This window comes from Malaclemys terrapin, chromosome 2 (genome assembly GCF_027887155.1).
Source record: "Malaclemys terrapin pileata isolate rMalTer1 chromosome 2, rMalTer1.hap1, whole genome shotgun sequence".
Taxonomy (NCBI): Eukaryota; Metazoa; Chordata; order Testudines; family Emydidae; genus Malaclemys; species Malaclemys terrapin.
Window position 1 is genome coordinate 100,857,950 of NC_071506.1, and position 24,758 is coordinate 100,882,707.

The window sequence follows — 24,758 nt, forward strand, 5'->3', positions numbered from 1 at the left end:
TCTACCCACACAAGCATTTACTGGGACATAGGTGGAACTTTGAACTACAGTGTTGCTGTACTCTGGGTAAACTTCATATGTGCATGCATATTCAAACTTAATGGTACAATTATTAGCGAATGTGTGTTTTACATTCAGAGAGGGTGTACGTTCAAAAAGTGAAAATATTGAAATATTTGAACCTTTGTGTCTAGAAATCCAAAGTCATTCTGAAACTATTCTACTTTATGAAAGAAGCTGGTCACTGCTTAAATACTTTGATTTTTTTCCCTCTAAATGCATTATGCACATTTGTTTTAAATTTAAAAAATGGAGCACTGACTACTTGAATCTAATTTATTTTTCTTGGTTCACAGAATTGCAAATGCTTAGATATTTCAGAATGATTTCATTTAAAAAAAAAACCTGGATAAAAAGGAGACCAATAATGATAAAGAAAAAATTATAATATGACTGTTTTCTTTGGTAGCTGGAGGTGACTTAACTGTGTCCTTGACAGATGGTAGCTTGGCCACCCTTGAAGGCATACAGTTACAGCTTGCTACTAATCTGGTTGGACAGAACGTTCAAATTTCTGGAATAGATGCTGCCAGTATTAACAACATCACATTACAGGTAGGTTACTGTTAATCTCTATTAATAAGAGTGGATGGAGTGTTGTGTGTAGACTACCTGTGCCCTGGCAGAGCCCTGTTGACTTCACTGCACTGTACAGGGTGTAATGAATCCATGTTGTACAGTATTAAAAATATTTTGTTTGTATATATGAGTGTGTGTTGAAAATAAAACTTAGGGTTTCTGGTTTTCAGTGGCCTTTTTTTCTGAACATTTTATACAAATTATAACTTGCTTTTTTTCCGTTAAAAACATTGTTTTTTCCAAAGCATTTTAGTTCAAATTTTCCTCCTGTTTACAGTCTTTCACGGAATGCTCTCCCTCTTAATGCAGGAAAACTGCATTATATCAGCACCCTCCATCGCTAGATTTGTTATTTAATTTTTTGACAAAGTTGTGAACATAATCCAGCAGAAATGTTTGCTTAAAAAAAGGAAGAGAAAATTCTTGTGTTCAGCCACTTTTCAGTGCTTTCTCTGAACGCACTGTGGGGAAAAATGGACTTGGTGTAGTTTTATTGGTTTTAAACATACAACAAGAACTCCCATATGTAAATGTGAATTACATATACTTAAATACAGTGTGTATATAAATAAACTAGGGCTGTCGATTAATCGCAGGTAACTCACGTGATTAACCCCCCAAAAAATCGCACTGTTAAACAATAGAATATCAATTGAAATGTATTAAATATTTTGGATGTTTTTCTACATTTTCAAATATATTGATTTCAGTTACAACACAGACTATAAAGTGTACAGAGCTCACTTTATATGATTTTTTTATTACAAATATTTCCACTCTAAAAATAATAAACAAAATAAATAGTATTTTTCAGTTCACCTCAGACAAGTACTGTAGAGCAATCTCTTTATCGTGAAAGTAACTTACAAATGTAGCTGTTTTTGGTTACATAACTGCACTCAAAAACAAAACAATGTAAAACTTCAGAGCCTACAAGTCCACTCAATCCTACTTCTTGTTCAACCGATCGCTAAGACAAACAAGTTTGTTTATATTTACGGGAGATACTGCAGCCTGCTTCTTATTTACATTGTCACCTGAAAGTGAGAACGGACATTCGCATGGCACTTTTGTAGCCAGCATTGCAAGGTATTTACGTGCCAGATATGCTAAACATTTGTATACCTCTTCATGTTCGGCCACTATTCCAGAGGACATGCTTTCATGCAGATGATGTTCGTTAAAAAATAATGCATTAAATTAAATTTATGACTGAACTCCTTGGGTGAGAATTGTATGTCTACTCTTCTGTTGTACTCGCATTCTACCATATATTTCATGTTATAGCAGTCTCAGATGACACACCACATGTTCGTTTTAAGAACTCTTTCAAAGAAGGTACATCAATGTGAGATTTCTAAAAATATCTAGAGAACTCGACCCAAGGTTTAAGAATCTGAAGTGCCGTCCAAAATCTGAGAGGGACGAGGTGTGGAGCATGCTTTCAGAAGTCTTAAGAGCAACACTCAGATGCTGAATCTTCTTGTGGTGGCATCTGGCTCAGGTGATGAAAATGAACATTCTCGGTCCGCACTGCTTTGGATCGTTATCGAGCGGAACCCATGGTCAGCATGGATGCATGTCCTCTGGAATGGTGGTTGAACCATGAAGCGACATATGAATCCTTAGCGCATCTGGCACATAAATATCTTGTGACACCAGCTACAACAGTACCATGTGAACCCCTGTTCTCACTTTCAGGTGACACTGTAAACAAGAAGCGGGCAGCATTATCTCCTGCAAATTGTAACCAAACTTGTTTGTCTGAGCGAATGGTTGAAGTAGGACTGAGTGGGCTCGTAGGCTCTAAAGTTTTACATTGTTTGTTTTATTTTTGAAAGCAGTTTTTTTTTTTGTACATAATTCTACATTTGTAGGTTCAACTTTCGTGATAAAGAGATTGCACTACAGTACTTGTCTTAGGTGAATTGAAAAATACTATCTCTTTTTACAGTACAAATATTTATAATAAATAAATATAAAGTGAGCATGGTACACTTTGTAGTCTGTGTTGTAATTGAAAGCAATATATTGAAAATGTAGAAAACATCCAAAAGTATTTAAATAAATGATATTCTATTATTGTTTAACAGCACAATTAATCACAATTAATCTTTTTAATCACACGATTAATTGCGATTAATCTTTAATCGCTTGACAGCCCTAAAATAAATAAATTATTATTTATATATATATATATAAAAAGTAAATTTTGAAAGTTATCTAAGATACCAATTTATAAAGCTTGAGGGTGGATGTACGTAATTTAATAAAACACAAAAGTAAGTATATAACTCTAGCAAGGGTGGAAAAATAAGTTATTCCCACTGTCAGTCCGCCCTTTTCCTCTACTCTCTTTCACCTTCTCTGTCAAAGGACTGAGGAAAGTGACCTGAAGGCAATACAGAGGAAATACCGAGTTCTAACAAGAAGAACATCCTGCAACTAGTCTCCTCATGTTTTAATCTAATGATTGTTACAGTTGCTCAAATTTGCTGATCTCAATTGCTGTGGCAGACCTGGAGAAAGAGGCACTCTCTTAGCCAGGGCCCAAACCATTTATGACTTCAGTAGTTCATAGGCAACTCTTTGAATTGCATTAAAAACAAATAGGAAGCCAAGGTAATTGCTGCGGAACTGGTGTTACATTTTTTTAATTCTATTTCATTGCTTAACAAGTTGTCAGCTGCATTCTGCACCAGATTTCATAAGCGACCTGTAAGTATGGCAAGGCCCAGATCAAAAGGAAAGGTTCATGTCTAAAAAGGCAGAGGGAATTAAAGGCATTTTAAGGCTATCACCTGGAATTCAGGTTTTATATTAACTTTTACTTATCCATATCTGACTCTCTTGGTTTTCAGATTGATCCCAGTATTTTACAGCAGACACTACAGCAGAGTAACTTACTTGCCCAGCATCTAACTGGGGATCCTAGTATGGCTCCACAGAACAACTCCCTCCAGACAACAGATAGCACGGTGCCAGCTAATGTTGTTATCCAGCCCATATCAGGCTTGTCTTTACAGCCAACAGTTACATCTTCAGCTAATATGACAATAGGACCACTGTCTGAGCAAGACTCTGTGTTAACAACTAACAGTAATGGTAAGAAGTGTTAATAGCCCCTTTTCTCTTGCCTTTTATGTTTTTTTGGTCATAATTCTTAAATCATTTATGGATGGAAATCTTCGTATTGGTTAACTTGCTCTTAGCCCTCTGGACTTCATTAAATAAATAAATTTATATTGATATTAAATGCGTTGCTGTTTTAAGTTTGATGATAAAATATACAACTCCATAAAGAGAGTTCTGTTTGTACAACATAAACATCTGGGGCCTGATTTTTAAAAATTTACTCGTATTTTCCAGGCACACTTTGACCTCTAATTTTGTGATTGTATTTGCAAATTAGTTACCTAAATGTTAACAATAGTTTCATCAACAATACTTTTGAGAAAACATAGAGGCTGCGTAGCTAAGCACATAACCGAGGAAATCCCAGAATTAGGGTTACAGGTAGAGCTGGTTGAAAAATGGAATTTCTGTCCCATAGAAAATGAGATTTCAAAATTTGTTTCCATTCTGAATTGGGGTGAAAAGTTGAAATCTCAGAATTTTTCATGAAATGAAATATGCTGAAACATTTCATTTTGATTGTTACCAAAACATTTAGTTTCAATAAGGTAAAAACTTTCAAACTTTGTTTTGATTTGTTGTATTTTAATGTATAATAATATAAAAGTTGAAACAAAATGTTTTGACCTGATCAAAACTAGCCATTTGAACTTTATTTCATCAAAGTTTTCATGAAATTCATATCTTCCCACAAAACATTTCAATTTTATTTTTGATGGAAATCTTTTCTGTTGGAAAATTTTCAACCAGCTCTAGTGACAACGTAACTGATTGACTGTGTGTTTTGAAGTCTACACGATCACATACTTTTTTTCGTGTAATACACATTTTTTCTGTAACTTTAGAACTGCATGTTTAGCCTCAGTAATTAAACTGAGAAGAACTGATTTAAAAATTGTATTAAAGCTAATGTTAAAATTATATAATACACAGGTTGAGAAAAGATTGTACATCTGGGTATAGTGCTTGGATTATCCACAAATACAAAGTTTGTTTAAAAACGCATAAGATCCATATAGTATATAATCTGCAATAACCCAAATTTAGATAAATGTAATGATATTAGATATTAGAATCCGAATATTTGGGTACATCGCTCATGAAAAGTTATACAGAGAGTTGGTTGTAGGACGCAAATAAATGAATGAGTATAGATTGTCCCTCAGTAACTGTATTATCCTGTATGAACTAAAAGCATAGAATGAAAACAGCCAAAGTAACCTTTTAGCTATGTGCAATGTAACCTCATTTGATTTGGAATGTTGGTTAGTATTCGTTGTTAAGTACTGTTTATACATAAAGTGTAGTTCTTCTTGAAGGTTCGTGACAAATTTTGGAAAAATAAGTCTGATTTTTCCCCAGTATATTCAAAGTCATGTCTTAGTGAGGGTGGTTTCCCTGTCAAACTACAACTTTGTAGCTCCAGTTGCTTTGATACAGCTATTGAGGTTAGTGTGGGTGGTTTTTCACTTTTTTTTTCATTCTCAAAAAACGCCCAGCTGTTTTGTTCTATTTTTGAAAATTCAAGCAATCTCTTAGCAACGAACAGCCTAGAAAACATTAGTGAAAGCTTTTGAAATTGGAAAAATTGAAAATGGGGTTTAGAATAGAGGTACTGAAACTATAGCTGTCAGTAGCGGTCCTCCTACAATAAAATAAGCTTAGTATTATATCTTGCAAAGTTGTATTTTTATATAATTATACATGTGTACTATAACTTGCAGCACAAAGACTGGTTACCAAAAAGATCTAAAAGTTTAGGAAAGTAAAGATTGGTTATCAACAATGTTTTATTCAAAACACAACTTTAAACAGCTTAGTATTGTTGTAAAGACCAGGATTTCATTGGTTGTTTAAAAAAATATTTGTAAAGATCTGTATTAATTATACAAACAAAAGTACTGTCATGTATTTTATTTTTTCCCCCCTCCCAACTTATATTTTAGGTGCACAGGATCTCTCTCAAGTGATGACCTCACAGGGTATGGTGTCCACTTCAAATGGTCAGCATGAGATAACATTGACCATAAATAACTCAAGTTTGAGTCAAGTTCTAGCTCATGCTGCTGGTTCCACCACTACAAACTCATCAGAAAGCCCGCAAGAAATTACCCTCACCATATCTGGTTAGTATTTTTATCACTGGTCAATCATTCTTAGTTCCCATCCAAAATGCTAGTTATACAATAACATTTGCTGGATAATTTTATTAGAGGGTGAAATCATTTGTTTCCACTGCCTGCAAGTTTAGCCTAAAGCTATATTTACACTATTTAGCTATGTTGGTCAGGAATGTGAAGAATGTGATCCCCGACTGACATATCTATGCTGGAGAAAGTCCCTAGCATAGTCACAGCTCTACTGGCCAAAGCTGTGCCTTCACTGATGAATCTTGTTTTGTTTGTGTGGGCTGGTTTTACTATACTTATACCTAGTACAGCTTTGCTGGTATAGCTGTGTGTCTGCTAGAAATGCTTTGCTGGGATAATATACTGTACACCATTACTCATAAAGCATCCTAGTGCAGACATGGCTTTAGTTTTAAAGTATTTTAGATTCTCCAAGGCTAAAAATAGCTTCCCCAGATATATTTTTTTAAAATGTTGAATAGCATTGCTTTGACGATGGTCATATTAGACTCTGTCCCCTCCTTTATTATATTACTATAGATATTTTTCTTTTTCAGTCTCTGGGTATGTCTGCAATTCAAGCTGAAGGAAAAAAAAAATCTTCTACTGGCCTGGAAATATATATCTCAAACCAACAAGCCTTGCTGCCTAGATAAGATTTCTTCCTCTGGGACAATGTTCTTAAGTTTGCGGACAAGTTACCAGAGGAGGCCAGTATTGGAAGAGGGTAGCCTGGTGGCTAGGACCTCGCTACAGGCTGCTTTGGATGGTCCAGACTCTGCAGCCCAGAGTCAGAGCATCTGTAATAACAATGTATTGGAGTTCATGATTCAATCATTGGGTCTTCCACAGGAGGTCCAAGAGACTATTCAGAATCTCCTTTTTGAGGCACCAACCACCGTCTTCACAGTCTCAAGGAGACTCCATGGTTATGTTTGAAAGCTCTGGGGATTTATACTCCACTCCCTAAAAAGAAGCAATTCCACCCTCAGTCATTCCAGTGCTACGCATCCTTTATGGTTAGGCAGCCTGTCTAGGAGGAAAGGGAAAAGTCCTCAGAGCACATGCCACCATCCTCACTTTTTTGTCTTCAGTAAGCTCTTCTAGACAGCCTAGAAATTCCAAGCAATCTGTTTGACTGCCTTGTCGAGGACAGCTTTCAAGTTTGCCTTACACCAGTTCCTATCCCTGTTTTTTCCAACAGGTTATCCTATGCTTGTACCCATATTACCTAAACACTGTGGAGTTAGGCTACATCCTCCAGTTTTTTTCTATACCTCCCTCCCGTCCGTTCCCCCAGTCCCTCTTCAGGGATTACTCTTATGAGGAGGTCCAGTCTCTCCTCCTCTTGGGAGGTCCAGTCTCTCCTGTTGGGAGCTATAGAAGAGGTCCCTTCTCTCCACAGAAGGAAAGAGTTTTATTCATGCTGCATTCTAATTCCAGAGTCAAAAGGAGGTTGTAGACCCATATTAGAACTGCCAAGAGCTGAACAAAATATATAAAGAAAACAAAATTTTGCATGGTGACCCTAGCATCCATTATTCCCTTCCTGGGGACTAGTACACTGCCCTTCAGTTGAGACACACATTTCCATGTGGCTATCCATCAAAGCCACAGGAGATGTGTAAGATTTATGGTAAATGACTCCCATTATCAGGCCACAGTCCTGCCTTTTGACCTATCTGTGGCCCTGAAAGTATTTACAAAATACATGGGGATGGTGGTTGCGTTCCTAAGGAAAACAGGAGTACAAGTATTTCCATATCTGGATGACTGATTGGTGAGAGGTCTCTCCAAGAGCCAGGTAGAATTCCGTGTGTCCAAGATCCAGTCCATCTTGAGTTGTGGGATTGCTTATCAATGAAGACAAGTCAGTCTTTCCCCTGTTCAGAAATTATTGTTTATAGGCGTATTCTTGGATTCTACTGTAGCCAGAGCTTTCCTCCCGCAAACCAGATTCCAGATGATGTCAGTCATTGTATTGGACCTGAAGGTCCATCTAGTCACAACTGTAAGGAACTGCCTCAGACTACTGTATCACATGGCCTCATGTACATATTTGGTTCAGCATGCCGGTGGGTGATCTCAATGAACTCTCCAGCTCATCATTAGATATGCTGGTTCGAATGGCCATAGGAATTGTAGCCACTACGAATTGGTGGATGGATCCAACAAATGTATATATTGGAGTTCTGTTCATGTCCGCACAACCACATTGACTCTGGTTACAGACACTTCTCTTGGTTGGGAGCCCACCTGAGGAATCTACAGACTCAAGGTCTTTGATCTCACTAAGATTTAGCTGTCCACAAAAACATGAGAGAGTTGTCATTCATCTTGCCTGTCAGGCTTTTCTCCCCCACATCAAGGAAAAGACTCTTCTTGTCCTTATGGACAACACAGCAGAACATTGTATGTGAACTGACAGGAAGGAGCCAGATCAGATCATCAAGAGATGATACAGCACTGGAGTTTTGTATCACCAACACGATTCACCTCAGTGTCCCACCTTGGTGTTCTCTCTGTCCAGATATAGCAAGACTGATTTTTCAAACCTGAGGTGTTCCTCGCATACTCCTGTTTGCAACTCATAACAACAGGAAGTGACTTTTTTTTTTGTTCTAGAGCAGATCACATTCAAGGGTCTCTGATAGAAGCTTTTCTATTACTCTGGAAAGACAAGCTAATGTATGCTTACCCTCTGGTTTTGCTCCCTCCCAGAGAGTTGCTTAAAATCAAGCAGGATCATGCTTGTGAGATCCTCATAGCACTGGTGTGGCCTTGCCAGCATTGGTTCTCCAGTCTGTTGAGCCTCTCAACTAGGGCTCCTTTTACACTTCCTCCAGAACCAGATCAAATCGCACAGGACTATGGTCACTCGCTTCATCCCAACCCAGATGCTCTTCATCTTGTGGCCTGGATGCTTCATGATTAACATCTCAGGAGTTCTGTTCAAAGGATGTACAAAACATCCTCCTGCATAGCAGAAAGCCTTCTGCTATGTACAATTACCTGTTTAAGTTCTCCTTAAGTTCCTTGTAGTCACAGCAGAAAGGAGGTTCACCAGACTGGGCTTCTGTATAGCTTGTTCTGGACTATTTTATTTCACCTGAAACAGCAAATCTATTTCACCTGAAACAGCATTAGATCTATCAGGGTTCACCTAGCAGTGGTCTCCACTTTCCACCCGTCACTTGGTTTTCTCCAATCCAATGTCATTCAAATTCTTAAAGGGACTGGACTGGTTATATCCCCAAGCAGACGATCCTGTCCCTCTTGGGACTGAAATCTGGTATTAACAAAGTGGATGGGTCCACATTTTGAACCGCTGCTTACCTGCTTGTTACTTCTGTTAGTGCAAGTAGCTTTTTTGATGGCGGTTAACTCCGTGAGAAGGGTGCTAGAGTTACAAGACTCGGTAGCTGGCCCACCTTATACAGTCTTTTACAAGGGCAATCTATACTTAGCCCACATCTGAAAATTCTGACTAAATTAGTCTCTCACTTCCAATTAATCAAGCAATATACTAACCAAATTTCTTTCCTAAACCCTATTCTCATAAGAGTAAGGAGAGACTACATACTCCATGAGGGCATTAGCTTTTTACTTGGACAGGACTAGACCATTTAGGTCGTCATCACAAGTGTTTGTGGCATTCGAAGACAGGATGAAAGTTCTTCCAGTCTCAACTCAGAGAATCTCGTCATGAATTTCCTCCTCTATAAGAATGTGCTACAACATTACCAGTGTAACAGATCTGGTGCCTGTACAAGACATTTGTAGAGCTGCAACTTGGTCATTAGGGTGTTCCTTTGCACCTCATTATGCCGTATCAACATTCCAGAGATGATGCCAAACTTGGATGAATAGTCCTTCCATTACTGTTCAGGTAGACTCAGATCCCACTTCTGAACTGCTTGTGTGTCACCTGAAGTGGAATGGACATGTGCAATCACTTGAAGAAAAAATGGTTACTAACCTGTTCTATAACTGTTGTTCTTTGAGAATCATGCACATGTCCATTCCACGACGCCCACCCCCTTCCCCTCTATATTGGAGTCTGTCCAGTAAAAAGGAACTAAGCATTCTTGGGGACAGCTCCAACCTTTATACCATGCACAGCAGTATGAGGCAACAGAGGGCACATGCACCACCCTGATGGGTGTCACTAAGCAAAAAATCTCCAGCTGTGGTGCACTGGGCACACACACCTGTAGTGGAATGACCATGAGCACCATATCTTGAAGAACAACAGTTACAGAACAGGTTAGTTCCCATTTTATCAAAGGACAGATTTTCAACAATTAAGCACTGGGTCCAGGTACTGGATCTCATGGCTTCATTAGTACATTTTCATGGGCCTAACTAAATGAGACTTCATGTTTGCTCATGAGTATCTAAATATTAGTGAGCTCAGTAGTTAAGTGTACAAAAATTTGTCTGCCTGGTACACCTCTATCTCGATATAATGTGACCCAATATAACACGAATTCAGATATAACGCGGTAAAGCAGTGCTCCGGGCAGGCGGGGCTGTGCACTCCGGTGGATCAAAGCAAGTTCAATATAACACAGTTTCACCTATAACACGGTAAGATTTTTTGGCTCCCGAGGACAGCGTTATATCGAGGTAGAGGTGTATCTGAAAATCTTCACATGTGCAAACCAATTCTTTATGTTCACAGGCACTAATGAACTGTCTCTTAATTTTCTGATGATTCCCCTTTCTGTAAATCAGTTTCATAATATAGATTTCTTTCAACTACATTTTAATAAATTGAGGAAACGTGCACATTTAGCTGGAATTGTCTTGTATTTTTGATATGTAATAATACACTTGATACTGTTCCTTTTAAAAATATTCCTACAGTAGTGGAGTATACTTTAAAAAAAAATCCCCAATTTCATAATCTTCCTTATTAATATTGCCCCAAGTACAAAATTAATCCTTTTGATTGGATGTACTATTTGTCCTAGTACTGTTTAATGAGAACTTGTTTGTACTAAGTACATTAGCAGAAAAATTGCTGTTCTGGAGTTTCCAGATGTCATAGAAGTAATTTCTCTTTAGGTCAAGATCTTATTCAGCATAATTCTTCTGGAAGTAATGAGTTGAATGGGAGTTTACGACTGACAACACCAACAATTAGCAATCAATCAACAGGTGCTACGTTAACTATAAGCAATGATCAACTTCTGTCTCAGGGTACATCACTGAATGCTTCAGGTAAGCACTGATTGATTTCATAAGAGAAATAATAATTTTCTGTGTGGAAAAATAGTTGCTGGGCCAGTTCAGTAAATCTAAAATGTTAAATTCATTTAGTTCTCTGATTACAAAGCCCAAGCTTTTGTCTGTTCTCTCTACTGACTCCCTCATGTTCATCCCCACAGGACAGGGAGCAAGGGAGAACAAGGGAGTGCATCTAAAACTGGTGCACTGAGATAGTTAAAGGAATAATGCACAGAGATTTCCTATTAAATTGGAGGCGTTAGGGAACCTGTCATGTGGCCAAGGAACAGTGATAAAGGAGTCTTGATTCAAATTTCCCGTAGGACTTGTTATCACATTGTTTTGTAAATATGAAGCAGTTTATACTTCATACTCCTATACGAAAAGTAAAATTTACTGACTGTTTCTGGTGTGGTAGGTCCCTGTTGCTTTCCTTTCCCCTCTCCCTTAGTGGATGCAGGTCCTTTGTAATTATAAGCAGGCAGTTCTTCTTTGAGAGCATCCTTCTGGGTGCTCCACTTAAAATGCACATGCACCTTCCATTGGAGATTGTTGACAGCAGTGCTGTTTGTCTTGTGCATGCGCCCTACCCATCCTCGTGTCACAAACTGAGGGCCTATAGGGTTGCGACAGATGAACTGTCCTCAGTTCCTTCTCAGCTGCCGTGGCCAGAGGCAGAGAGTTCAGTAGTACTCTCTTGTGCAGATGCCTGCCTCTTAGTTGCTTTTTTAGTTTTATTTTTATAGTTAATCATTTTATTTCTTTTGGGATCTTTTCTACTAGCCGAGGCTTTGGCCTCTTGCTGCCTCCACTTCCCTTTGCACACGGGTGTCCATTTTCAAGAAGCCTTTTAGGTTTTGGGGCATGCTTACATCCCCAGGCTTTAAAATGTTACCTCACTTGCTTGGAGTCCTTCCCAGTTAATGACTGCCACTCCCACTGTATCCGCTGCCTTGGGAATACACGTGTGCCCTTAAAATGCAAAATCTGCACTAGTTTTAAGAGCCACTGTAGAGAGATTAAACTTAACCTCTTCATGATGGAGTGCTCCCTTCATCTGGCTTCAGGTCCGGGCCCAGAGGGGCCCCCTTGCCCCCCCCCCCAACATACAGTGGCCTCCAAGCGAACATATTGCCCCATCAGCCTCCGGTAGACCTACAAGTGAGGTGGGAAAGATTTTTCTGAAAAGGGGTACTAAAACTCCTTGGAAAGAGCTCTAAGAGTTCTAAGAGATCTGCGGTACTGGGGACCCCGTGCCCCTTAAAGGCTTCCAAAGAGGTTCAAGAGATCTCAGTACCAAGGGTTCTAAGCTGCAGTCCTTGAGCTCATTTAAATCACATGGTACCCAACGATTGGTACTGAAGCCTCCGGTACCATCGAAGCATGACTGAAGTACTAGAGACTGTAGGGACTCCTCACTGAAGAAGTTGGTATTGCTTGCAACATTTGCTGTGTCTTTGGTGCCCAGCGAATATCAACGCTGCTAGCACTGCCCTTAGTACCGCAGGCCTCTTTGTCCACAGCCCACCAGGTTCCTGTGCAACCTCACCCAGTACCACAGGAGTTCAGATTTTCCAGGTATTTTTGTCTCCAATGAACCTATGTCTCCTTTATTAAGCTCAGTTAGACTCCTGGTATGGCATCCTCTGCTATCTCTAGTACCTCACCTGTCACCTGTACTGTATGATTCCCCTGTGTCTAGACAGACAGATCATCACTCCTCCTTCATCTGCTCCTCCATTAAACTTTTCAGATGACAGCTCTCAGATGTTCAAATTTCTGTTCGGGTTCTTCTGATTATCTGTCTAGACCACACTCTCTGGAACATGCTACATTAAGGAATACTTCAAGGCTTGTGCAGCTTCAACCTCCTCAGCACCGTCCTTGGTATGATAATCCTGGATGCCTGTCTCATTCCCTTATGTGCCTTCATTTCCAATGGCCATATTGGGACCCTTGGGCTTTATACTGCCAACAATTCTCCAAGGCATCCAGCGCTCAGAGGGAATGTAAGGGACTTCATTCCCCGATTCCCTCCATTCTCCAATAGCAATCCCCACCTCACGAGGAAACATTAGAAAAACAGGAGAGTTGATGAGGAGGCTACTCTGACAAATATTTCCTGATCTTCCCTGGATGAAGCTATTATGCCCCCTCCATGTGCTGTGGACAACTTCAGTTTCAAGACTTGATGAAAAGAATGGCAGCCACTCTTCAAATACCCCTGGAAGAAGTCCAGTAGACTCAACATAAATTGTTGGACATCCTTGCTACACTATCTTCATCATGGGTGGCCCTCTTCATAAACGAGACATTGTTAAACCCACTAAGACAATTTGGCAGGTCACTGCTACTGCCACCACACTTCTCTCCTCGCCCCCCCCCCCCGACCTTCTAATAGCTCAGAGGGCAGACAAAAAGTATTAAGTTCCAGCTAGCGGTTCAGAATTTCTATTTTCCCACCCATCCCCAAACTCATTGGTTATGGATGCAGTGAATGAACAACACAGGAAGAACCATTTGAAGACTGTTTTGTGATAAGGCTAGTGTTCCATGAGCGCATAGATATTTTGGTCAGAAGAGCTATTCAGTTGCCATCCTGCCACCCTGTAGTTCGGAGCTTAGAGATCAGTTTCAGGCAATTGTTGCAGAAGAGCATCTATCCAGAACAGCTTTACATTCCTCTCTCGATGCTGCTGGCAAGTGCTGTTAAATCCATCTCCACAGCTCTAATCATGTGTCAAGTCTCATGGTTGCAGTCCTCTGGAATTCCACGTGAAGTCCAAAACATTGTAGATGACCTCTCCTTTGATCGTCTGAAATTATTTTGCAAGTTCTCTGATAAGTCTCTGCATTCTCTGAAGGACTCAGGGCAACCTTTCATTTGCTGGGCATAAATACACTTGCAAACAAGAGGAGATTTAGTCAGCCTCAGACAGTGTAGAGAACCTGATCAGCTCAGTTTCACACCTTTCACAGCGCCTCAGAAGCACCTAAAAAGAAACCCTGAACGCAGAGGGGGAAATTCTCAACTGCTGCACCTGGATTGACGCAGCAGCCACCATCAACAAAGTGTTGGTTTTGACTGCTTGGTCAACAGTCACAAACACCTCCGCGATCCAGATTTGCTGCTGTATTATTCTGCCCTTTCCTTCCTCCCAACTTCTGGGGATTGTCTCCCCCATTTCTGAACCTCATGCGAGCAGATTTCTTCTGATAGATGGCTCTTAGAGGTTATAACATTGGGCAACCTCATTCTCTTGCATTCCTTGCCTCCCTTCTCTGTCCCTTTTCAGTAATCCATCTCATGAACCTCTCCTGATGCGAGAGGTTCTCTCCCTTCACTGCATAGGAGCCATGGAACAAGTTCCGACTTAACATAGAGGAAGAGATCTATTCCAATTACTTTCTGATTTCCAAAAAGAAGAGTATGTGGAAGCCAATTTTAGATCTCAGCTTGCTGAATACCTTCATCACGGTACAGAGATTCATGATGGTAACACTAGCTGCTATCATTCCATCCCTAGATTCTGGAGACTGTTTTGTGACCCTTGACCTTCAGGACATGTACTTTCATGTCACAATACAGCCCTCTCACAAGAGAGCCTTACACTTCGTCAGTATCGACCACTGTCAGTATCGAGTCGTCCTTTGCAGCCCATCTGTTCTGCACCCAGCGGGTTTACAAAAGTTATGATGTTAGTTGCCTCACAGCTTTGCCAATGGGGAGTAATTTGTTTCCCCTATTTCAATAGCTGGCTTCTCAAGGAGTGTTCCTATGTTGAAGTACAAACTGCTGTAAAGAAAGCCATGTCTCTCTTCCACATGCTTCACCTTCACCTCAGTACTGCAAAATGGACCTCTCTGACTTCTGCGGAGAATGGAGTTCATAGGGGCCACTCTTGATGCCATGACATCCAGAGCCTGCCTGGATAGAGAGGACAGGTTTCTCTATCTTACATACTTAATAGCTCAAGTCCAAATGAGCCCCCACACCATTGCCAGATTGTGCCTGCAGCTCTTCGGGCATGTGGCAGTGTGTATTTTGTCATGTTACATGCCTGCTTACATATACCCTGCTTCAAAGCCTGGCTCAGGACAGTTTATACCGTCCCAGCAGAGAGAGTTGGAACAAGTTGCCCTTTGTTCCCACCGTGTGCTAGTCTCTTTTGAATGGTGGAAGAATCTGGACAAGGTATACTCAGGGATTCCCTTCAGTTATCTGCCTCCCACTGTCGCAGTAGTTTTGGATGCATCCACCTGAGAATGGGAGACTCACCTATGGGACCATGTTATCCCATACAGATAGTCCTCACGGGAGTTTACATATCAACTTTCTGGAGCTCAGGGCAGCACAATCTGCTCTACCAGCATGATAGAAGGTCATTCTGTTTGTTTAATGACAAACCGGGTCAGTGTGTATGACATAAATCAACAAGGGGTTGAGATCCCCTTCTCTGTGCTCTGAGTCACTCAGGTAATAGAACTGGTGTATAGTCCACCATACCTGTATCTCAACAGGTTATTTTTACAGCTGCCAAAACAGTATTGCCGATGATCTCAGCCAACACTTCACCTCAGATCACAAGTAGGAAGTTGAGAGATCCATACTAAAGCAGATTTTCCTTACCTGGCATCTTCCAAACACTAGACCTTTTTTCCAGTACTGCCAACCGCATATGTGCAAAATTCTGTTCGAGAAGAGGTCTCAGTCACCATTCTCTAAGGATATCTTTTTTCCTTTCCTGGTCAAAAAGTCTTCTATATACCTTTCCTTCCAATGCTGCTAATCTTCAGCGTTCTAAACAAATAGGACAAAGCCATGGTAAGTTTGTTTGCACCAACCTGGCCAAAATAGGTATGGTTTCCTTCCCTTCTTTATCTCTCTTCCCAGCCAGCCATCACTTAGGATTTGGGGAACATTTGTCACCCCAACTTGGACGCTCTCTGGCTCAAGACTTGGTACCTAGATGGCTTTCGGGATTAGAACTCTCCTGTTCCAGAGAGGATCAAGAAGTCTTTTTGAACAGCAGAAAATAATCTACAGTAACTCCTCGCTTAACGTTGTAGTCATGTTCCTGAAAAATGTGACCTTAAGCGAAACGATGTTAAGTGAATCCATAAGAATTAATGTAAATCGGGGGCGGGGGGGTTAAGTTCCAGGGAATTTTTTTCACCAGACAAAAGACTAATATATACACACACAGACAGAGCATAAGTTTTAAACAAACAATTTAATACTGTACACAGCAATGATGTTTGTGAAGCTTGGTGGAGGTAGTGGAATCAGAGGGTGGGATATTTCTCAGGGAATGCCTTACTGCTAAATGATGACCTACCACTTGGCTGAGCCCCAGCTGTTGTTAATGTAGCCTCACTCTGCAAGGCAGCACAAATGGAGGGAAGGGAGACAGCTTGGCAGTGGGGGAGCTGAACTGCTGGAAATTGATAGCCTGCTGGGCAGCTGCCGCACTGGGAACTTAGGGTAGCGGGGAGCTGATAGATGGGCAGCCGTCCACCCTACTTCCAATCCTCCACCAGCTAACTGCAATGGGCTGCTCTTTCTGTAAGCAGTGGACAAAGTAGGCGGCTGCCAAACGACGTTATAAGGGAGCATTGTGCAACTTTAAACGAGCATGTTCTCTAATCAGCAGCGTAACAACGAAACAATGTTAACCGGGACGACTTTAAGTGAGGAGTTACTGTACCATGAATTACCTTCAGAAATGGAAGCTATTTTACCACTGGTGCACTTACCATCACCTCTCTCTGTTGATTCTCCATCTTGGAGATTTTGGGATACCTATTCACTCTGAAGAAAGAAGGTCTCTCATTAAGCTCCATTCAAGTCTGCCTAGCAGTCATCACAGAATTTAATTCTCCTGTGGAAGGTTTTTCAGTATTTGCTCGTCCTTCAGGTTCCAGAATCATCAAAGTGTTACCAATCCTCTTCCTAAGTGTGAACATGGGGTTTGAACTTAGTTTTTAATTTTTTAATGAAATCTCCCTTAGTGCCATTAGCTTGTTGTACGCTTCTAAATCTTTCCATGAAAATGTTTTTTTGACAAATACCGCTTGTAACCATGCCCCAGTGGGTCACAACTGATAATACCAAATTCAGGACAAACTGTTGAGAAATAGGGCAAACACACCCCAAAATTGGTGGTTATTATTCCACAAGATATACTAGACCAGTAACAGAAGTAAACTGATGTTTCACCACACTGGCTAACAAGAAGTCAGAAAAGCAGTCTCCTTAGGTGTTCCAGTCCTTGTATCACCACCAAAAAGACTAGACTTAATGATGAGTGGTTATTTAAAACCAATTTCATCAATCAAAGGGTTCTTCTGATCCCAAAGGCCCAGCCACATTGACCTAGGTCAATATATAACTTACTCAGTAATCATGCTGTTGCCAGTCCTTTAGTATCTAATATCTAAAGGTTTATTTATAAAAGAAAGAAAGAAAGGTGAGAGTTAAAAGTGGTTAAAGGATACCTACAGTAATTACAAGGTTCTTGGATCAGGCTTGTAGCAGTGATGGAATAAAGTGCTGTCTTAAGTCAAGTCTCTGGTTGCTTCCAAATCATTGGAAGGTCCTCAGTCCTTTTGTTAGAATGCTCCTGTGAGTATAAATCCATAGTTCAGAGGTTAGACTAGGAAAAAGACAAAATGGAGATGTCTCCAGGGCCTTTTATAGCTTCTGCCATGTGGAGGGAAATCCATTGTTTCAAACAAAGCCCTCAGTCCAGTTTGTGGAAAAATACAGGTAACAAGATGGAGTTTGGAGTCACATGGCCATGCCTGCTTTGCTTAGTCATAGCAGAGGCCATTACTCCTACTCTAGTTAGAATGTTCACAGGAAAGTCTATTAAGTAAATAGGCATCTTCCATGGTTCATTGTGAGTTAAGGGTTCTTTGATGGGCCATTCAACTTGGATAGTTCCTTCACAATGTGCTGACTAAATAACTTTTGGTGCTACCACAGGAGCAAACATTTGAAATACAGGTACATAGTTAATATTCATAACTTCAGATACAAAAATGATGCATACATACAAATAGGATAATCATATTCAGCAAATCATAAGTTTTCCATAGACATCTTACATAATTACTGCAGTGGTTCAGGTCCATACTACTCTCCGGTCAGTGGTGCACATCCTCAACAGGAGTTCTTCCATCGACCTAAGGGGGCAGTCTGGGGAGCTGAGAGCCTGGGCTCTCAGTTTTGCTCACTGCTTGCCACCAGGAGCCTGGCTGCCCCACAGGCTCCTGGCTCCCCGCTCACCACCAGCTGTCCTCCCCCACACACTCTTGGTTCCCTGCTCCCTGCTGGGAGCCTGGTGGCCCTGCCTGGGCTCTCGCCTCCCTGCCAGAAGCAGGGAAGCTGCCCAGGCTCTTGCCTCCCCACTCCCCAATGGGAGCGGGGCAGCCCCCCAGGCTCCCAGCAGGGAGCCTAGGCGCAGCTGGATTCCCATCTGGGAGCCAGAGCAGCACCCGGGCTCCTGGTGTGGAATGGGGAGCCCAGTCTCTGGGGGCAGCTTGGCTCTGTGTGGGGAGCCTGGGCAGCAGCCCAGCTGGGACATGGAGACATGAAATCGACAAGAATAACATCCAACAGTCGTGGAAGTGGAGTTATGATGTTGGTGTAGTAGGGCACTTACATCAGTGGGAGCAAGGCTGTAGTTTGTACACTTACATAGTTAGGTTGACATAAACCAGTTTGTCGACCTCACTGTAGTGTAGACCAGGGCTGAGACTATGCATATCTTATACAGACAGAGCCTAAATGAACAGTAGTGTCCTCCCAGTTACTTTCTAAATAGGTTTCCATTTTCATCCTCTTCTGATATGCAGCTGCTAATGGGCATTGTCCGACTATGGTAATAGCCTACTTTACTAAATTTCTATCTATGTCCGTTACCATACTGAAAGATGTTCCTGTTGTAGAAATCTACAAAGCTGCTACATGGGCATACTTTCTCAACACATTAGGCCTTGGTACATGCTTCTAGAACAGATGCTACATTCTGCAGTCTACAAACAGAACCAGGCTGGGTTCTAAAGTGCCCATCTCCTTCAGAGGGTACTGCTCGAGAGTCACCTCAAGTAGAGCATGCATGGGGATACTAGTCGAAGAAAAAGGAGAAGTTACTTTGTACAGTAACTGGAGTTCTTCAAGATGTCTCCCTATGGGTGCTCGACTTCCCGCCCTCCTTTACCCTCAGCTGCAGAGTCTCTTCTGTGGTAGAAAAGAACTTGAGGATAGTTCGTCAATCACAGTCCTAAGTATGTATCCTCAGTACAGGGCACGAAGATGGCTAAGGTGCATACATGCACTGAAGGAGCCACTGCTGCTGAAAATCTCCAATCAAATGTGCAAGGGGCATGTGCACACCTCCAGTGGAGTCCCCCATTGTGGGGGGGCTCATTATACAAGGTAAGTAACATCTCCTTTTGCATTAGTGTCTGAACTGGCTCTGAATAGTTGTAAATGAATTCATTAGATTTAGATGGAGGGCAGTGCAGCTTTTAGATTATTCCAGTATTTTCTGAACTCTCTGTCATAGAGTGTTCATTGGTGTTACATCAGGATAAAAGTCTATACCATACAGGGCTGAACTTTCTCAATAAATCGAAGGTCTAAAACTTCATGAACAAAGTAATCTTTCTCTTAACAATAGTAGGTATTAAAACATAATTCTGTGCACTGCAGACTAATAAGTAGTACGTGCCTCATACTGTTCAGGCAGGTGGCAGCCAATAGAATGTTTTCAACCTTGAGGATGACTTTCTCATATCCTCAGTTATTTCAGATTCAGAATAAACTGTTTCATGACTAGGCAGCTTGTTTATATAGATGCTGTTGGAACTACCTGGTGGCTATTTCAAGCCACTAAATTTCTATTATTTTCATATACTATAATGTGTTCTAATGTAGGTTTATATTTTTGGGGCCCTGTTCTGCAAACAGATGCATTAACTAATCTGTTTACAGAATTACATTATTATTATTATTTTCTTATTTTTATATTAGAGTGGACACATCTCACCATAATATCTGAGCCTTTTATACAGTAAAATAAGATCTGGCTCTGCTCTTGCTATCCTAATGTTTGGTCACTTTTACTGGTTTTTGTTTTGGGGTGGAATTTTCTTTCTTTGGGTTTCTTTAAATTTTGTTGTCATCTTGGCTTCTGGTGTAAGTAGACTTTTGAAAAAGGTGATTTTTTTTCTTCTGAGTTCTGAAGGTGATCAGATGAAGACACATTCTAATCTCCTGTGGTAGGGTGTTCTATAGTGTTTTACCTATCAATGAAAACTTGTCTTCAGTTATACTGCTTGTAATGGACCCATGTCCATGCAGCACAGTGCAAGACTCACACATACAACAAATTGTTTTTCCCATTGTTTGCCACCTGTTTGACTAAAAGAGGAGAAAGATCTGCAGTAGTGCCACCAAGTCTTAGTAAAGAATTAGCAAGCAAGAAATTATCACCTAAGTTATTCACCTAAAATAAAGTAGCCCTGTAGTTAGGATTGATGCTTATGTTTCCTTTTTTAATGTTGTGCATACTTTATTTTTTGCAGAACTTAATACGTCAAGTGGAAATCTTCCTTCAACACCACCCATGTCTCAATCCACAGTTTCTGCTCAGAACTTAGTAATGTCTTCGTCAGGAGTTGGAGGAGATGGTAGTGTTACCTTGACCTTGGCTGATACTCAGGGCATGTTATCTAGTGGTCTTGATTCAGTTACACTTAATATCACTTCACAGGTTAGTGCAATTTACTGCTCTGTTCTTCTGGTAGAGTAATAGTACAATCTCAAGGGACTGGAGTATCTGAATGTTTTTTCAGAAAGTAATTTTTACCACTTATGCACAGTAGATGAAGATGTAATTAATATTTTTGCTGCTAACAGTGTGCACGTCGTTGCCTAGAACCGTTACAAAATTTCTTACGTGGAGCTGCAGCTTATGCCGCCTCATGCTCCCGTGGGAAGGCATGAAGGCCGGAGTTCCCATGACCCTCCCTGAGTTTCCTCTTACTGCCTGTGGCAGCAAAATGGAACCATTCTTTAGAACAGCTTTAAGTTCTTTAATTTTCAACTGCATATCCCTGTCCAGATTGAATTTCTTTGATTTGATCTCCTTATACGACACTTTCTCCCCATTCCCCCTCCTCCCCGCAAGACATACCCTTCTATACAAAGACCTCAAGACCGTGGAGTCAAAACCTGTAGACTTCAAGCCTTGTCCTTCCTTTGACAGACTAATTTTTTTTAAAGATGGACACAGCAGTTGTCTGTTTTTGAGGTGTATAATTCATCCAAGCAGCAGGTGCTTGGTTTGCCTTTCATTCTCTACTCATCTTAAAGGTCAAGAGATGTGAGCCTGAAGCTCCATCTCTTAGAACAGTCTGAGAGTGACATGAGACTTAGAAGATCTAGGCTCGAGTACCCCCATACTGTTCAAATTTGCACCATCCAGAGCTCCATCAAGCAGGCAGGTAATGCCAAGATGACAGCAAAGAAGACTGCACCAAGCAAGCTGGCACTGACAATATCTACGCTTGTCACCAACTGCAGCATTGAACCTATCAAAACTTTTGACATTGTAGATAATGCCATTTTTGATAAATTGTATGGTCAGTTGGTCAAGAGCCTAAATAACCAATGTCAGTCAAATTTATTAATATGGTATAGGAAAAAGGTTCTATATGACACCAGTCTTCAAAAAAGAGCCGTCCTGTACAGCAGTGTTACATTCACCTTATATGGAAGGTGTGCTCTCCAAAGTTCTACTTCTAAAGCGATCTTTTTATAACCTACTTGATTACCAGTAAAAGGAACCATATTCCTCATTTGAAACTAGTTCAACCAATTAGCTTTTTATCTTGATTTCCTGGTACCATGGCGTGCCCCTTATCTTTGTTCTGAACACACTGTGCATTCTAGGTCATGATGGATCCTTATCTTTATTATGGGTACATGCATTCCAGGTACTAAAGCAATATCTTCCCAGAGACTCTCAAAGCCGATCACAGAGTGCATTTCCGTTTGTTACCAGCTAGTCAGTGAGCTTGTCTTGCTAAACAAGAAGGAGCACTGCTGAACACAGCACAGGCAACATCATTGGACTGCTTCAGAAATGTGCTGATCTCAGAGATTTTCAAAGCAATACGTGGAGTAACTCTGATCTTCTTAAAAATATGCACTTGACATGATAGCCAGGGCAGACACCAAAAGTGGGATTGCAATCTTTGGCTACATCTACACTTAGGGCAGTGTGTAGAATACAGGTACTACATGTGTAGCTACATGCTGCAGTGAAAGGCAGGCTCTGTTCACACCTGACATTGCAGCGTATAGCTACACATGACAGTGAGAGGCTCCAGCAGCAGTATGTAGTCAGTGATATTAACGTCTAACTTTCAAGGACAAAAAATGTAATTCAGCTAAAAATTATATGAAGAGGTGGTGGGGAAAGGCTGAGACAATGGGACACTAAAAATAGCAGTGCAGACATAGGAAGCACTGCTTGGGCAAGTACAGAGTTGTGTAGGCTATATATCTTGGCTGTATAGGTAGGGCACTCTGCTCACCTAAGCTATGCATTGCCATCTATGCTGCTACTTATACCCATGCTAGGTGGGAGTGTAAAGTGTCTCCTTTACACACCATCGTAAGTGTAGATATAGCTTTTGATTGGTACAGCTGTGGCTTCTTACTCCCACCATCCGAGGAGGAGACTGCTTGCTAGTCACTTACAGTGTACACACATTGTACTTGAAGAGAAAAGAATGCTTACCTTCCTTACAGTAACTGGTTCTTTGAGATGCTGTAATCAGTGTGGTCCCATGATCAACCCTCCATCCCCATTTTTCAGAGCAGTCTGCAATGTGAGTTTTGAATTGCAAAGGAATTGAGGAAGCATCATGACCCCTGCACCATTTATCCCTCAGATGGGAGCACAAGGATGCCTGTGCAACCCTCATAACGAGTATAATCTGGTCTGGTGTATGTCAGGTGCATGCACACCTACAGTGAGATTGACACTGTCTACATCATGTCAAAGAGTCTCAGTTGTTGTAAGGCAAGAAACTGTTCTTTCCATGTGTTGTAGGATATGTAACTCTGCTCCTTGCTCCTATCTACTTTGTAACACTGCAATACAAGAGAAAGTTCACTGGGTTTGTAATAGTGATTTCTACTTAATCAAAATTAGACAAATTAGTCACAATACAAGAGCACATTTTAGAAATTTTAACAGTAAGTCCCAGTGACCTCTTCCATTTCATGTCCAGTTAGGAAAATTAATAAGAGAAACCCCAGTGTGAGATAGTGATGGAATACACATTATGTAAAGGTTCACAGTGGTACCTTCCTCTAGGAGCAAGTATTTGTGAATGTGAATAAACCTATAGAGCCTTAAATAAGATATTAATTTTCATCTTGAAAATGCTGGTGCATAATAATCAGTGACTTTAGGTCCAGGCCTCCAAAATATTTTGTAGAGTGTACCAGACTTTTAGTATGTTGTCTTGTGAACCTGCTGCCATCCATTTGTGACCACATAATTTCTGTGTCAATACACCTGTTTCTTTTGTGGAAAATAATGGGAGAGTATTTATTATAGTTGGTAATTGTCTTTTTAAAATAAATTAGCAGCTGGAAAAAATAATGCACGCCAGCACTATGTGACCACCTGGCTCTCCGACACTATCTGCACGTGGTTCATGAGCCACGGTTTAGGAACCTTTCCAATATGTCAATAGAGCTAAAGGTTCATTAGCAAGTAGTATGAAGAAAAAATCTCTATTGCTTCACATTAAAAAGGACTTCAGTGGTTGGTAGCAAAGCAGAACCATTTGCATATTTAGCAATAACTTACCTCTACATATAATTTTTAGCTGAATTACATTTTTGTCCTTGAAAGTTAGACATTAATATCACTAACTACATTTAGGTATTGTACATAGGCCAAATGTACAGCCAGCTCCCCTGTGATTGACATTTCCCTTCAATCTTAATATGTGAAAACCACTGCTGGCTTCTGTCTTTGCTGAACTAGGACTAAGTTGTTTGCTTATTTATTTTCCGTGGATTGGTGGGGAGGGGTGTATTTACACACACACATATAGTGAAACAAAGTCTGTGGAGGTGACTACATTCCCTGTTATCCCCCAATCTCTTCAGTTTTGCATGAAAAATATTTATCTTGAGTTGGAAAAATAAAAATGGTGGGCTTCCCAAACCGCTTATAAATGTATATCTGGCATGATATACCATGCAAATGGTATATCAAAATATATAATGATATAACGTGTTATACCATTGGTCCGGTGACTTCCTACTATGTGGAGGTGGCAGTAATACATTGTGGTTTAATTTCAGATGACACTTTGTGACACTTTAAGATATGTGGATTTAGCAGAGTTGATATGCTTATAAGATTTGTTCAGACTGATGTTTGAAGTAATCTTTTTAAAGAGTAGTCTTGAATGATAAAAGGAGTTTCTATTTAACCCCATTTTATAATTCTTTTAGGATTACTGGTTAATTATGACAGTTGACTGTGCCGTAAATACAATCACTTGAATAATTTTATTTTGATA

General features: G+C 40.6%; 1 protein-coding gene across 3 annotated transcripts in view; it reads left to right on the top strand.

The window, feature by feature from the left end:
* Window positions 1-24,758, top strand: part of ZNF236 (zinc finger protein 236) — a 191,491-nt gene that overhangs the window by 127,638 nt on the left and 39,095 nt on the right. For 2 of the 3 annotated variants that reach the window (XM_054020455.1, XM_054020457.1), the window contains exons 24-28: window positions 470-615; window positions 3,501-3,744; window positions 5,721-5,900; window positions 10,974-11,129; window positions 20,730-20,917. In XM_054020455.1, the coding sequence (XP_053876430.1) occupies window positions 470-615; window positions 3,501-3,744; window positions 5,721-5,900; window positions 10,974-11,129; window positions 20,730-20,917 (914 nt within the window). The remainder of the gene's footprint in view (window positions 1-469; window positions 616-3,500; window positions 3,745-5,720; window positions 5,901-10,973; window positions 11,130-20,729; window positions 20,918-24,758) is intronic. The other variant, XM_054020456.1, reaches the window with a different exon arrangement.